Source organism: Natator depressus, chromosome 2 (assembly GCF_965152275.1).
Source record: "Natator depressus isolate rNatDep1 chromosome 2, rNatDep2.hap1, whole genome shotgun sequence".
Taxonomy (NCBI): Eukaryota; Metazoa; Chordata; order Testudines; family Cheloniidae; genus Natator; species Natator depressus.
The window spans coordinates 255,620,691-255,634,648 of NC_134235.1; the positions used below are offsets into that span (position 1 = coordinate 255,620,691).

General features: G+C 42.4%; 1 protein-coding gene across 5 annotated transcripts in view; it reads right to left on the reverse strand.

Annotated features, from left to right (window-relative positions):
- The window catches only part of CCDC13 (coiled-coil domain containing 13), a 34,883-nt gene that overhangs the window by 2,461 nt on the left and 18,464 nt on the right, over positions 1–13,958 (reverse strand). For 3 of the 5 annotated variants that reach the window (XM_074946413.1, XM_074946410.1, XM_074946411.1), the window contains 6 exons: positions 12,075–12,251; positions 9,210–9,416; positions 7,955–8,100; positions 5,938–6,021; positions 4,953–5,081; positions 2,078–2,232 (listed from right to left, as the gene is read on the reverse strand). In XM_074946413.1, coding sequence (XP_074802514.1) covers positions 2,078–2,232; positions 4,953–5,081; positions 5,938–6,021; positions 7,955–8,100; positions 9,210–9,416; positions 12,075–12,251 — 898 coding nt within the window. The remainder of the gene's footprint in view (positions 1–2,077; positions 2,233–4,952; positions 5,082–5,937; positions 6,022–7,954; positions 8,101–9,209; positions 9,417–12,074; positions 12,252–13,958) is intronic. The other 2 variants (XM_074946412.1, XM_074946414.1) reach the window with 2 other exon arrangements.

Here is a 13,958-nt window from a genome sequence, read left to right on the forward strand (position 1 = left end):
TTGCTTTCGTATTATACCAACAATGCTCTGCTAGCTCTAGTACCTACATTCTCTGCCTGCGAGAGAATAAAAGCATTAACATTTGCAATTAGTTCAGCTCTTCCCAATTTAGCACTTTGAATAAGGAAAGGGAACATTAATGGGTAATGTAGTCTCTCCTTTATGCAGTTGGTTTTCCTGAATTATCTGGCAGAAACACCATTAGGAGAAACTAAGTTCTCTGCTAAAGGGGTATTTTTAAGATTTGTCGATTTGCTGCTTGTATAAACTCCAGAGTTTGTTTAAATCACTAGGAGGGCCTGAGAACAATTTGAAAAAACAAAACAAAACAAAACAAAAACCCAACAGACTTTGGTGAATAGGGTTGCAATCCATTCAGGTTATGTTTAGGCCCAGAGCCTCAAAGGTATTTTTAGGGTCCCTGTTCCCACTGATTTCAATACCTTTATGTACCAATTCCTGTCATTTAACAGCTATGATATGAGTCTTTATTTAAACAAAATGCTGATTTGGTCCCGAAGTATATAGTGATAATGAGCTAACTTTTAATATACACAGAAACTTTCATCCCCAAGTGCCTTACAAACTGATATGCACAGGCTGTGCTTCATCCAACTATGAAACGCCGACAGCTCTGGGGTGAAGCACAGAACTGTTAACGTAGCACAATAACTGGATAAAATGGCTTAGGACAGGAAGTGCAGAAAACCATCTCTATTTGTGACTCCAGGGGAAATTTAAGTGGGTAGCATATAGCAATACATCTAAGGGCACAAGCGGTCAGGACCTCTGTTTTACATCTCCTCCAAAAGATAGCCCCTTCGGCGCCACAATGCACTCTAATAGTTTATGGGGACATGGACTCAGAGGGAAAAGAGCGACATCCAGTGAATAACCAACACCACTCCCTGCATCGTATAGACATTCCTTAGAGCTTTCTCAGCTAAATATGGACCTGACCAAGTACACCACACCTAGATCAGATGAACTGCAGAGAAGTGTGCTATGGCCGCAATAGAATCTCTCCCTTCCATCAAAACCAAGCAAACTACTCCAGGCCTAAAGAGCAAAAGGAAGTGTGTGTAGGGAGAGGAGAGAGATGGACAATGTACAGAGAACATAATGAACCAAAAAGAAAAGGAATACTTGTGGCACCTTAGAGACTAACAAATTTATCTGAGCATAAGCTTTCGTGAGCTACAGCTCACTTCATCGGATGCATTCAGTGGAAAATGAATGCATCCGATGAAGTGAGCTGTAGCTCACGAAAGCTTATGCTCAGATAAATCTGTTAGTCTCTAAGATGCCACAAGTACTCCTTTTCTTTTTGTGAATACAGACGAACACGTCTGCTACTCTGAACCAGTTAGGCAAGAAGGAGATGAGTTCCTTACCAAAGAGAAGTTCTGATCCCTGGTAACATACTCTATATATTTAAAGTATATACAAAAAGGGAAACTATTGTTAAAGTTTCCATAAGAATATATACAGTTTTATTGTTTTTAGACATTTTATAGGATTATAGTCCATAAGTAATAAAAGGATCTAATCAAGGAAATAAAAATTTTACAATCCACAATGAACTTTTCTTCTTTAACTATGTTAGTGAGGCTTTCATATTTATAGCAGCAGATTATCATGTTTTAGTGGTAATAAATGACACAGAATCTAATTACTTAAAGACCAGCAATAGTTTTTCATAGACACTGACAGGCCTTACATTGGGATGTATCATTTAATTCTGTTCTCAATTTAACCTTCAGCTGAACCTTTCACGCGAAACAGCAGCGAGAATACAGTGTTAGAATTGGTGGCCCTGATCCTGCAAAGGCTTGCACAGTGTGGGTGAAATCCTGGCCCCACTGAAGTCAATGGGAAACTCCCCAAGTGGGGCTGGAATTTCTTCGTTAGTAGTTCCACTGGCTTCAGCAGAACTGAGTGTGTGAAGTTAAGCACACATATAAGTCTGCACAAGCTCGGGGTTCTAGATGTTATTCACATTTCCTGGCTACCAAATGTGGAAGTGGACTAGATGACAGACACTCCCTAGCACTCCTGATACCAGGCCGCTCCTCACCTGTTTTGTTCCTCGGGAGGGGTTTCTGGGTGTTTGCATTCTTCCCTGCATCCATTTTCATTTTTTCAAGACGCTGCTCCAAAATGACTGATCGACGTCGCTCTTCTTGAAGTTTCTTCTCAGCTTCCAAAACTTTATCACTGCTTTCGACCACCCTGATGTTCAAAACAAGTGTTTAGGTTTTTTTTATGCTCAGGCTATCAGGACTCCAGTACTGTCCAGTCTTAGTTCCAAATTTTGCCCTTGGATGCACAGCTCACAATAAGATGAATGGATGCATGCGCTCGTCTCCCAAGGGCAGATATTCCAGATATTCATCCAAAAGGCATCCGCCATGTTTGCAAGATGGAGTTGGCTAATGAGCATGGGGTTCAATTATATTTTATAAAGAATTGTTTTATTGATGGAAGTTGCCCAGATCCCTCAACAATGGACACCACTGTAAGCTTCCCATACAAATAACCACTGATGTTACAGGTTGTTGAGGGCAGACCAATAATTATACAGGTAACAAACTGCTTCTATTTTTAATGCATTGGACTAGCATAGAAGCAAAGTCATAAAAATGGTCTAACAGCATTATCTGACATTTACTTGTTCTGGTCTCCTTTGCAAATAGCGAACATTTCCACAAGCATCTCCTTGAAAGGAAGAGAAACTCATAGACTTCAAGGCCAGAAGGGACCATCACGATCATCTAGTCTGACTCCTGCATGCTGCAGGCCACAGCACCTCGCCCACCCGCTCCTGGATGTTGCCTTTTATTACCTCAGCCACTCGAAAATACTTTGGAAAAAAGTGCATGGGCCTGAAGGCAATGACACACCACGAGACTTTACACAGCAGTTAATGGGCAGCATGCAGTGCTGAGCTGTTGAAGGTCATTCAGTGGGAACACGTCTTTATTTCATAGTTATCCCATGCAGCATCTTAAGCGATTAATCAGAAAATCTCACACAGGACCACAGGAGCTGCCAAACTGCATCAGACCAATGGTGCATCCTACCTAGGGCTGTGGCTGATACCAAATGATTCATGGGAAGTTGTCAAAACTATAATGAACCTCACCTATTGTACAGTGCTATACAAAGGAAGAGCAATTTCCTTCTTGACCTCTGGGGGTGATCGCTGCTTACTTCTTGAAACAATAGATTTGGTTATTTTTGTTACTCCCTTAGCTTGCGTAGCTAAAAGTGTTATAATAAGCATAAAATTATACAGTTCCTTTAGCAATCCATCCAGAGTAGGAGAGACTCTGACCTCTTGTAGCAGTGAATCTCCACAGGCTGCTGACATACTGCATAAAATAGTGTATCTTTTTAGTGGTTCTAAATTCACTGCCCTTTCATTTAATCGAGTGTGCCCTAGCTCTCATATTAGACAGAAGGGGTGACAGTGAGGGACTGATCCGTTTTTGCAAGAGCTTCCACCAATATGAATAACTCAAATCAAGTCCCCCCAGCTGTTCTCTTTTATGAAATCAGGGTTCAATCCTGCAAATATTTACTATTGAGTATAGTTTCATTGACTTCAGAAAATACCATGTTCAGTGGTTAAGTGTTCGCACAATGGAGTCCTAAATCATGGCAATCTGTGCAGTCTCTCATCAAGTCACACTTACCTAACCACTTCCATTGCTCTTTCTTGACCTTAACCTTATCTACATTACTTGAGTTTAGGCAACCTATCCCCCAAGTGTGTCGGGGGGAAGTGGGAGTTAATCATTTTTCTATACATTAATGGTAAAAATATTAATGGAACAATATAATATTATCCAGAGGTCTTGTAAGTGAATTTTGTGAGACTTTTGCAATAAGTCTTGGGAGAGCCCATGATAATGTGTGAGGATTGTGGAGTTGCAGTGACCATTATATGGTACACATCACCATTAGCTGTGAATTTCATTGACTCTGGTGGTTTTGGTCATTATTTCATGTTAATTTGAGCCTAATCCTGCAAACACTTACACGTTTATCCTTACCTACTCAAGCAGTCCCTTGAAGTCATTGGGACTGCATGCGTGAGTACAGTTGCCTGTGTGTGTTTGCAGGCTCGGCCTGTAAAGAAACAGTGAGTGATACCTACCTTTTTAAAGTTTGAAATTGTATATATAGCTGTCTACAGTGGAGTGCACACACCAAAATATAGGCAAGTGGAATAACACACAATATTCAATGTAAAATAAGTAAAGAAAGCAAACAAACTTACTGCACTACAAAGCAGACAAAAATTTAGTGCGTAGACTAGAGAGAGTTTAGGATTTAGAGCATAGGACTGGGAGTCAAAACTTCTGGATTTTATTCCTGTTCAAAAAAAAAAATGCATCTTGAATGTTTCTAAAGAGCAAAGGGTATGTTTACTTCACCCTCTTATAACTCAATCAGATTAATGGGTTTTACTAAAACTTCCAGAAAAAAAAAAAAAAAGAGAGTCGCCATTACATTGAAGCGACGCATGGGAAATATCAGCTGGAAAGGAGAATTACCGAGCAAGTTATGAGCATGTGAAAAACAAAGGGTTTGGAATGGAAGTTGGACTAGAATTGAAACTAGAGCATTTGCTGCTGCTAAGTACTGTAATATTACTGCATGCATAGTACTGCAGACACACCAATACACCAAATTCAGGGCCTAACAAGCTTGATGATGTCTCTGTTTTTTTCTGCCCTTCATTCCAACAGGACGAAAAGGAAGTAATTCATTATATGGTGAGCAAAGCAAAAAGTACCCACTAAAAACAAAATATCACACCAACTATATCTGATGGCATGCTGGGTTACATACTACAGAGCGTTTCAAATGCCTGTAGGTCTAAGGATTTCTTAACCACTAGATATAATAATATCACAAAGGGAAATATCAAAATCAGCTGCTACCTTTTCTGCAGGACAGTGACTAGTTCTGTAAGCCTGTCTCTTTCCACCTCAGCAGCATGGCAAAGAGCCTTGTACTCTGTGATCTGTGTCTGCAACACTTTCAGATCTGAGCTCTCGGTGTCAGCAATCCTAAGAAACAGCAAACACTTTAGGGATCAGTTTATTTCCCATGATTGAAAGCAACTGAAACAAAGACAGGCTTGAAAAATGTACCAAATGCCTACAAGCCTGGGGACTAAGCCTAGTAGCCAGGGTACAAAACAGAGGTGCCACCAATCTCTGCGCCCACCGACTCCAACCACCACCCAGCCTGCACTATGGAGAAATAAAACAGTTGTGGGACTTCACTTAGAAGGGCCTCTCACCCCTCGCTGGCTAAGCTTCTTTCTCCCACTTCAAATCTCTCCCTCAAAACCACAGGTCTTTTGTTAAACCTTCCAACGCTGATCTACTCACCAACACCTGCTCCCGTCCCAGTGCTACAACTCATTGTAGTGAGACTGTTCTTGTATTCTGCAAAGCACTGGGCATACCTACAACCATCTATTAAATAACAGCATTTCGGCTGGCAATGATTTTCCCCAACAGAAAGGCTTCAAACATTAGTGCAGGGGATTTACATTCTTTTGCCTGCAATCTGATGCAAGAAGCCAGGCAGATATTCCAGGTACCCCATCGAGCGCTTCCCTCCCATTGACATACACAGGAATGTCTAGGGCAGATGCCTGTACTGCGAGCACTGGGAGGTGGGATAGAAACCCAGCATTTATTTTCAGAAACTAAGAGAACACAAACAAGAGCTAGCCTGAGCCAAAACACTGTGATGTGATCAACTAGAGAGGAGCATTTCTGCTACAAAGATCAGGGCCCCTCACTAGGTGTAGGGTCATTAGCTGATGCAGACAGGGCTAAGAGTATGCTGGTCTCTGTCTGGTGGATGCCAATGAAATTCTCCTCACACCTATACAAAAGACTGTAAACGTACCTCCCAGATGCAACACTGTTACTTGGAGGCAAAGGCTTTGTAGCTGCAGATTCTACAAGTGTGTGTCCCATCTTAGACACAGTGCTATGAGGAAGAAAACAAACAACTCTATGTCAGCTGTGTAATGAAGTTTGAGAACCCCTGCTCTACATAATAAAGTCCTAGGTCTGGTACAGTCTGTGGTCCTACAATGTGTGTGTTCATCACTGCCCTCTACTGGACAGAATGTCAGACCAGCTTATGTTTCAGAGTAGCAGCTGTGTTTGTCTGTATTCACAAAAAGAAAAGGAGTACTTGTGGCACCTTAGAGACTAACCAATTTATCTGAGCATAAGCTTTCGTGAGCTACAGCTCACTTCATCGGATGCAAGCTTATGTGCATGTGATCATGTCTCCCCTGCTTGGGGCTGCCGCCAACAGGAGTAAAGTAAACTACAGTGCTACAGAACAAGCACAAATCTCTCAAGGGTGACAGCTGGTTAATCCTTTTCAAGACTAGGTAAGGCTGGTAATGACAACAGTGCTCTGAGCACAAATGAAGTATTTCAGGTTTGGAATTCCCTAGGGTTGTCTGTATCCCCTCTTTATAGCATTTTTCATTTGATCTTTTCTGTAAGTAAAAGAAGATCCACTTTCAATTTTTTTTAAATAAATGGAAAGGATCGTGCATCAAAATATTAATAGTAAGGGAGCGAGCAGTGCCCATTAAGCTAACAACAGCTCTTGCAGGGCTTGGCCTTGTTCAGTGCACACCTGGGTATATAAGTATTTTCTTTACATAGCTATGTGTTAGGCTAAAGTTAATGCATTGCACCTGGGTGCTTTTATAAAATGCTTATCAAAGTCAGGAAGCTTACTTAGCCTAATTTTACTGGTGGCCTTCCTCCTGTGAAGAAAGAGTTGAAGCAATTTGGATAATATACAGATAATATACAGGTTTGACACCTAAAAGCACGAAAACTTGTTTTGGGGAGTTACAAGTGAGAGAATCAAAATCATAGGGGCCATACCTCTGGAGACACTTCCACTCCACAATAAATCACAGCTCCCAAATCAGGGCCATACCAACAGTGTGAGGGGAAGTGCTTTAGCTGCAGAAGGATCTTTGTGTCTTTTCTAAGCTACAGGCCAGTACAAAGCAATATGCTCACAACACACACACAAAGATTGTGATCCTGCTTCCATTAAAGTCAATGCAGAAACCTACCACTGACATCAAAGGAAGCAGGATCAGACCCAAATCTATCCAAAGCAAAAATTGTTCACAGTTTTATTTAACCTCAGCGGTCTATTTGCTTCAACTACAACAGGTGCACGAGCAAGCATATTTTATGAAAACCCTGGTGGCCTGAGTCTCAGTTGCACAAAGGCCACTTTGCACCACACTAGCAGTGCACAGGAGCCTGTAAGTGGTTGCTAATGTAATTTACTCGCATTTGTATTGCACCTTGACACACTGCCAGAGTGCTGTAAAGCAGCCCAAGCGTAAATGAGACTCAGACCCTGTATTTGTTGCAGAATGACCATGGTAAACAAAAAGAAAGCTCCTTAGGTAGGGTTGGTTGGTGGGTACTCAAGAAAAACAGGTTACTGGATGTCTTAAATCCTTCTAATTTCTGTGATGAAATCCTACCCAAAGCAGCTTTATTGATTTATACAATACACAACTGATTTATAGCTTATGTAAAACAGAGTTTCATATTAATTTTCAAGGCCACCTACAGAAGCCTGCCCATTAGCTGCCCTGTTTCTCTCAGTGACAAAACCAAAGGCACTTAAGCCAACCATGGGAATATTATCTGAGTCAGAGAGAGAATGAGCTGTACTATAAACATGCCAAATGCATAATATCGGTGGATAAGTGGATCTTTCTGTGTCCCAGGACAAATGTCTAAGTGATAACATGATTAAGAGATTCCCTTATAATGCAAATGAGCTGCCACAGTCGTCTTGAAGCTGCAGTATTCTTTTGAATAATTCATATCTATTTTAAAGACTTAAATTAAGTTTTTTTTACCAAGCAGACCCGATCCTTCCAACATGATCGCCTGCTGATGCTGGTGGTTTGATTAGAGTAAAACTCTGGTCTTCTAAGTGCTCTGAAGATGGTGTATCTGCAACATCTGAACTGCCCTCCTCAGTGGTCTCTTTCTTCTGATGCTGCTGAAGCAAAACAGAAAGCCAATCATGCTTTGTGCAGGTTTGGCTCAGCTAATGCAGCAGACCAGAACTGGACCCAGAGCTGATATATTGCTGATACGAGTTTTTGGTTTACAAGGTTTCATGGGAACCTTTGGTTCCTGTCCATTGGGGGAAGTTTCTACCCCAGGAGTTCCACTTTGAGGTTCAGGTTTGAACAACCCCCCCTCCAAAATTTTAAGTGAATCAATTTAAACTCCAGTTTCATATCAAACCATAATCTGGGTCCACAAAATTAATATGTATTCTGCTCCAAGTTCTCTCTCTCCGGTACTTATACGGCTCCCATGACTGCAGTTTCTGAGCACCTCACACTCTTTAATGTAATTATCATCCTAACACCGATGTAAAATAAGCCAGTGTAAAATAAGCCCATTAAAATGTCTCCATTTTACAGATGGGGAACAAAGAGGCTATGTAGCTTGCCCAAGGTCCCTCAGGAAGTATTTGGTGGAGCAGGGAATTGAACCCAGATGTCTGAAAACCTAGGTTAGTGCCCTAACCACTAGACCATCCAAGATTGCAAGGCATCCCAAAACAGATGAATGCAATAGCCCAGGAAGGCTATGAAACTTTCATTATATTAGTCTGCTGGCAAAATAATCCAGAGACTAGTAGTCACACGAGAGGACTAACTGCTCCTTATCTCACACCAACGCAGCTTTTTTACTTTCTTTACAACTGCAATTTAACAGCCAATATCACTCTACGTTTTGAGTTTTCCAGACTTTGACTAGTTTGTGCCACAGGTTTTATAGTATTTACATGTGGCTCTTCTTTTCTGTAACTCAGCTTTGACGATCACATTGCAAAGCTTGGATGTGACTTACATTTACGCCACCTCCACCGCCCAAAAGCTTTGAAGAAATGTCACACAGGTGTGGAGGAAGCTCAGAGGAAGTCTCCCTGATAGATCACCCCTGGCGTTGGTGGAAGCTATTGAAGCAGCTGAGTGCTGGTATTCTGAACTAGCAGAAATCTCAGATTAAGTGGGAAAAGGAGCATTTTTAGAAATGGGAACAAAATTCCCTCATGGAGCTGCTGTTATAGTTAATACCTTTTGCTAGGTTTACCTGAAGTGTGAGCAGTCCCATCTCCTCCTCTAGCTCTTTAATCTTGGCTTCTCGTTCAGCCACCATCTGTTGGAGCTGCCCTATGAGACTGCTCTGTTTCTGAGCCTCGCTGTTCAAATGCTGGCCTAGACTCTGCTGGGACTCCTTGTTCTTCTCATCCTGCAGGCTCAGGTGCTTGAAGATCTCATGCATTTGCTTCTGCTCGTTCTGGTGAAGCAGAAATGACATGTGGTATGTTCTTTTTTGTATATAGTGAACATTAAACATGCATAAAATGGTATTTCCTGTCTAAATCTATTCCCATGTAAGACACACATTTTGGTATCAGTAGTGCAATACATGGTCAGAATCCATATTCTGTAGTACTAACATACCATGCCAAACTCATCCCTGGTGTAAGTCCATTAAAGTGAATAATTAAGGGATAAATTTGGTCCACCAAGTTCTAAGCTCCTACTCTAATAGTGCTTTGGGACCAGCTTGCCTGTCAAGTACTTTCAGCATCTGTCCACTGCAAGGATTTCACATTTTGCATAATGCAGAGCAACATGCTGCAGAGCGAGATAATTCAGTACTCAGAGGTCTCGATCTTGTAAAGACCTGCACAATGCATGGAAGAGTGTGCATGGCTGATGTGCAAGTGTGAATGGAACCTGTACATGTAGGTACAAGTAAGGTTAAGTGTTTGGCAGAGTTCTACACAATGAGTGATAATAATGCATACTCCTTCATGATCATACTAAAAAGGGGTGGGGCCTGGGCAAAGAATGTACAGTCACTCCTCGCTTAACATTGTAGTTATGTTCCTGAAAAATGCTACTTTAAGTGAAACAATGTTAAGCGAATCCAATTTCCCCATAGGAATTAATGTAAATGGGGGGGGGGGGTTAGGTTCCAGGGAAATTTTTTTCGCCAGACAAAAGACTATATTACGTATATATATATATATATATACTTTTTAAACAAATGATTTAATACTGTATACAGCAATAATGATCATGAAGCTTGGTTGAGGTGGTGAAGTCAGAGGGTGGAAGAGGGTGGGATATTTCCCCGGGAATGCCTTTCTGCTAAATGATGAACTAGCACTCGGCTGAGCCCTCAAGGGTTAACACGTTGTTAATGTAGCCTCACACTCTGCAAGGCAGCACGAATGGAGGGAGGGGAGACAGCATGGCAGAGAAAGACAAACACACATCATGTGTGAGAGAGATGCGCATTGCCCCTTTAAGTACGCTGACCCAACTCTAAGTACATTGCCTTTTTAAGTAGATCAGCAAGTTGAGACAGCAGCTGCTGCCAAGAAGCTCCCTCCATCCTGAGCCCTGTCGTGTCCCCCCAGCTCTGTGGAGATGGGGTAAAGGATGGGTGGGGAGGGGGATACATGATTTTTGTCGTTAAATATTCATGGTAGATAGGCCCAATGGTCTGTGATGGGATATTAGATGGGGTGGAATCTGAGTTACCCAGGAAAGAATTTTCTGTAGTATCTGGCTGGTGAATCTTGCCCATATGCTCAGGGTTTAGCTGATCGCCATATTTGGGGTCGGGAAGGAATTTTCCTCCAGGGCAGATTGGAAGAGGCCCTGGAGGTTTTTTGCCTTCCTCTGTAGCATGGGGCATGGGTCAATTGCTGGAGGATTCTCTGCTCCTTGAAGTCTTTAAACCACAATTTGAGGACTTCAATAGCTCAGACATAGGTGAGAGGTTTTTCGCAGGAGTGGTGGGTGAAATTCTGTGGCCTGCGTTGTGCAGGAGGACAGACTAGATGATCATAATGGTCCCTTCTGACCTAAATATCTTCCCTTGCCCCTGCACAGCGAGCAGGAGGCTCCCGGAGCAGCTCCAAGGCAGAGGGCAGGAGCAGCACACAGCAGTGGGAGGAGGGACAGCTGAACTGCCTGGCAATTGATAGCCTGCTGGGCGGCTGCCACACAGGGAATGTAGGGGAGCTGATGGTGGGCTGCCGGCCTACCCGGGTTCCAAGCCCCCACCAGCCAGCTCCAATGGGCTGCTCTTCCTGGAACAGTGGACAAACCAGGTGGCTGCCAAACAACATTATAAGGGAGCATAATGCAACTTTAAAAGAGCATATTCTCTAATTGATCAGCAACATAACAATGAAACAACATTAACTGGGAGGATGTTAAGTGAGGAGTTACTGTATTATTGTTATCCCTATTTTGCAGGTTGAAAAACTGACACACAGAGCTGGGACTCTCTAGATTCCATTCCCACTGTGTGACCCTGGAGAAAAACTTTCACTGTCCTCTGATTCGGACTGCCAGCCTAGGCCTTTATTTCAGAGGTCCTGAGCACTTACAACTCCAACTGAAAGTCAGTGGGAATTGTAGGTGGCTCAGCACCTCTGTGAATCAGGCTTTGTGCGTCTCCAGTTGGGCAACAAAGAATTGAAGCGCCCAAAATTAGTAAGCATTCCTGACAAACGTTGACGAAATGCCCAGGATCACACACTGAGTCAATAGCAGAACTGGGAATAGACTCTAAAGAGTCTTGATTCCCAGTCCCTTTTTCTACCTACCAGACAACCCTGTCTCCACCTTTTATGACAATTCTGCTGGACATTTCTTATGAAACATGCAGCCCATAGCCACCTCCAAATGCGTCACCCTTTCCTTTGTGCCAATTCTAAATCTTTACCAGTGTCTGAAGACAATTCAATATAAAATGCAGAAGTTTTGGATCATTCTTAAACCTAGGATTGCGCCATGGATTTTACAGGCCTCTAACTATCCTAAGTGTATGTTTTGGTCACTGTGTTGTAGTATGTCTTCACTATTGCTAATTATAGCTAGAGCACTAATCCCGGAATGCCAGGGCGGGATTGCGGTAGTCAGACTGTACCAGTAAGGCATCTATGAGCTCATCGTCGTGCTTTCCTTTCTCCAGCAGCGTTAAGATTTGTCCTTTCAGAGCTTTCACCTCATTGGACAGCACTTTGTTCCTGGCTTTTGATGCATCCAGTTTTTTTTTCACATCCTCATGATCTTTCTGGAGAGCGTTATGTTCCCCACTGAGTTTCTGCAATTATGTAAGCAAATAATGTGAAATGACAGAAAAGATCAATCATATCATAGTCTACATGCATCTTCTCACTTAAGGGAGCACAGGGAAGCAGACACAGTCCTTTAGAATCCAGAGCTGTGCACTGGCTTGGCAGTCGAAAAGTGACTCACCTCTGTGTAAATAGACATTTAGATATATTGTTATTGCATGTTTCACTCATCACTTGCTCACTGGCACTGTTTGGATTTAAGCAGATTCAGTTTTTGCAATGAAGCATATTATAATTTTGTATCAAAACCTGAAGCATTGTGTTCCTGATCTGCCATTTGCCCCGTAATTGAAGTGACTACACTGTTGATTAACATCCTCTTCTGAAGAATAAAGAGCATCAAAATATAAATACATACAATTATATATTACAAACACACTGGCGACACTGAGCCAGATTCCAATATCAGTAAGACCAGTGGAAATCTGGAGGAACCCCAGACTGGTAAACTGGGCGCAAGCAAACACTATGTGTTTTAACAGAGCTAAATGTAAATGTATACCTCTGGGAACAAAGGAAGTAGGCCACGCTTACAGGATGGGGGATCTATCCTGTGAAGCAGTGACTCTGAAAAACATAGGGGTCATGGTGGATAATCAGCTGAACATGAGCTCCCAGTGTCACATTGTGGCCAAAAGAGCTAATGCCATCTGGGGATGCATAAACAGGGGAATCTCAAGTAGGAGTAGAGATGTTATTTTACCTCTATATTTGGCAGTGGTGCAACCGCTTCTAAAATACCATGTCCGGTTCTAGTGGCCACAATTCAAGAAGATAATTGATAAATTGGAGAGGATTCAGATAAGAGCCACAAGAATGATTAAAGGATTAGAAAACATGCCTTATAGTGACAGACTCAAAGAGCTCAATCTAGTTAGCTCAACAAATAGAAGGCTAAGGATTGACTTAATTACAGTCTATAAGTACCTACATGGGGAACAAATATTTAATAATGGGCTCTTCAATCTAGGAGAGAAAGGTGTAACATGATCCAAATGGCTGGAAGTTGAAGCTAGACAAATTCAGACTGGAAATAAGATGTACATTTTTAATGGTGAGAGCAATTAACCATTGGAACAATTTATCAAGGGCCGTGATGGATTCTCCATCACTTACAATTTTTACAATTTTAGATAGGATGCTTTTCTTTAAGATCTGCTCTAGGAATTCTTTTGGGGAAGTTCTCTGGCCTGTGTTATACAGGAGGCCAAACTAGACGACCACAGTCGTCCCTTCTGGCTTTAGAACTAAGAAGTTCCACTCTGAGCAAGTATTGTGAATGGTGCCTGAGACAGGAAGACAACAATGGAGTTATTCCAGATTTACAATGGGGTAAGAGCAGAATCTGGCCCATGGGGTATGTAATTGTGGGCAGCAGAATGCCAATTTTATCCTCATTGTCAAGAGTGAGAGGCATATGTACACCTAGGTGCTCAGTTACGCCAGCTGCAAGGCTGAACTGTGGTGGGGAGGGGAGAAGGAGGTTCTCAGCCTCAGTGCTGGTAGCTGGAGGCATTCTAACAACTGGTGGTGGGGAGAGTCTATAGAGAAGTGCACTTGCTGAACCTTTGTACTGTATGTAGCCCATGCCTCTCTGCACATCTTGCTGCCATGGCCCTATGCATCCCCCACACCCGTTGGGGCCACTAGAGCATTCAACAGTGCTAGCCACT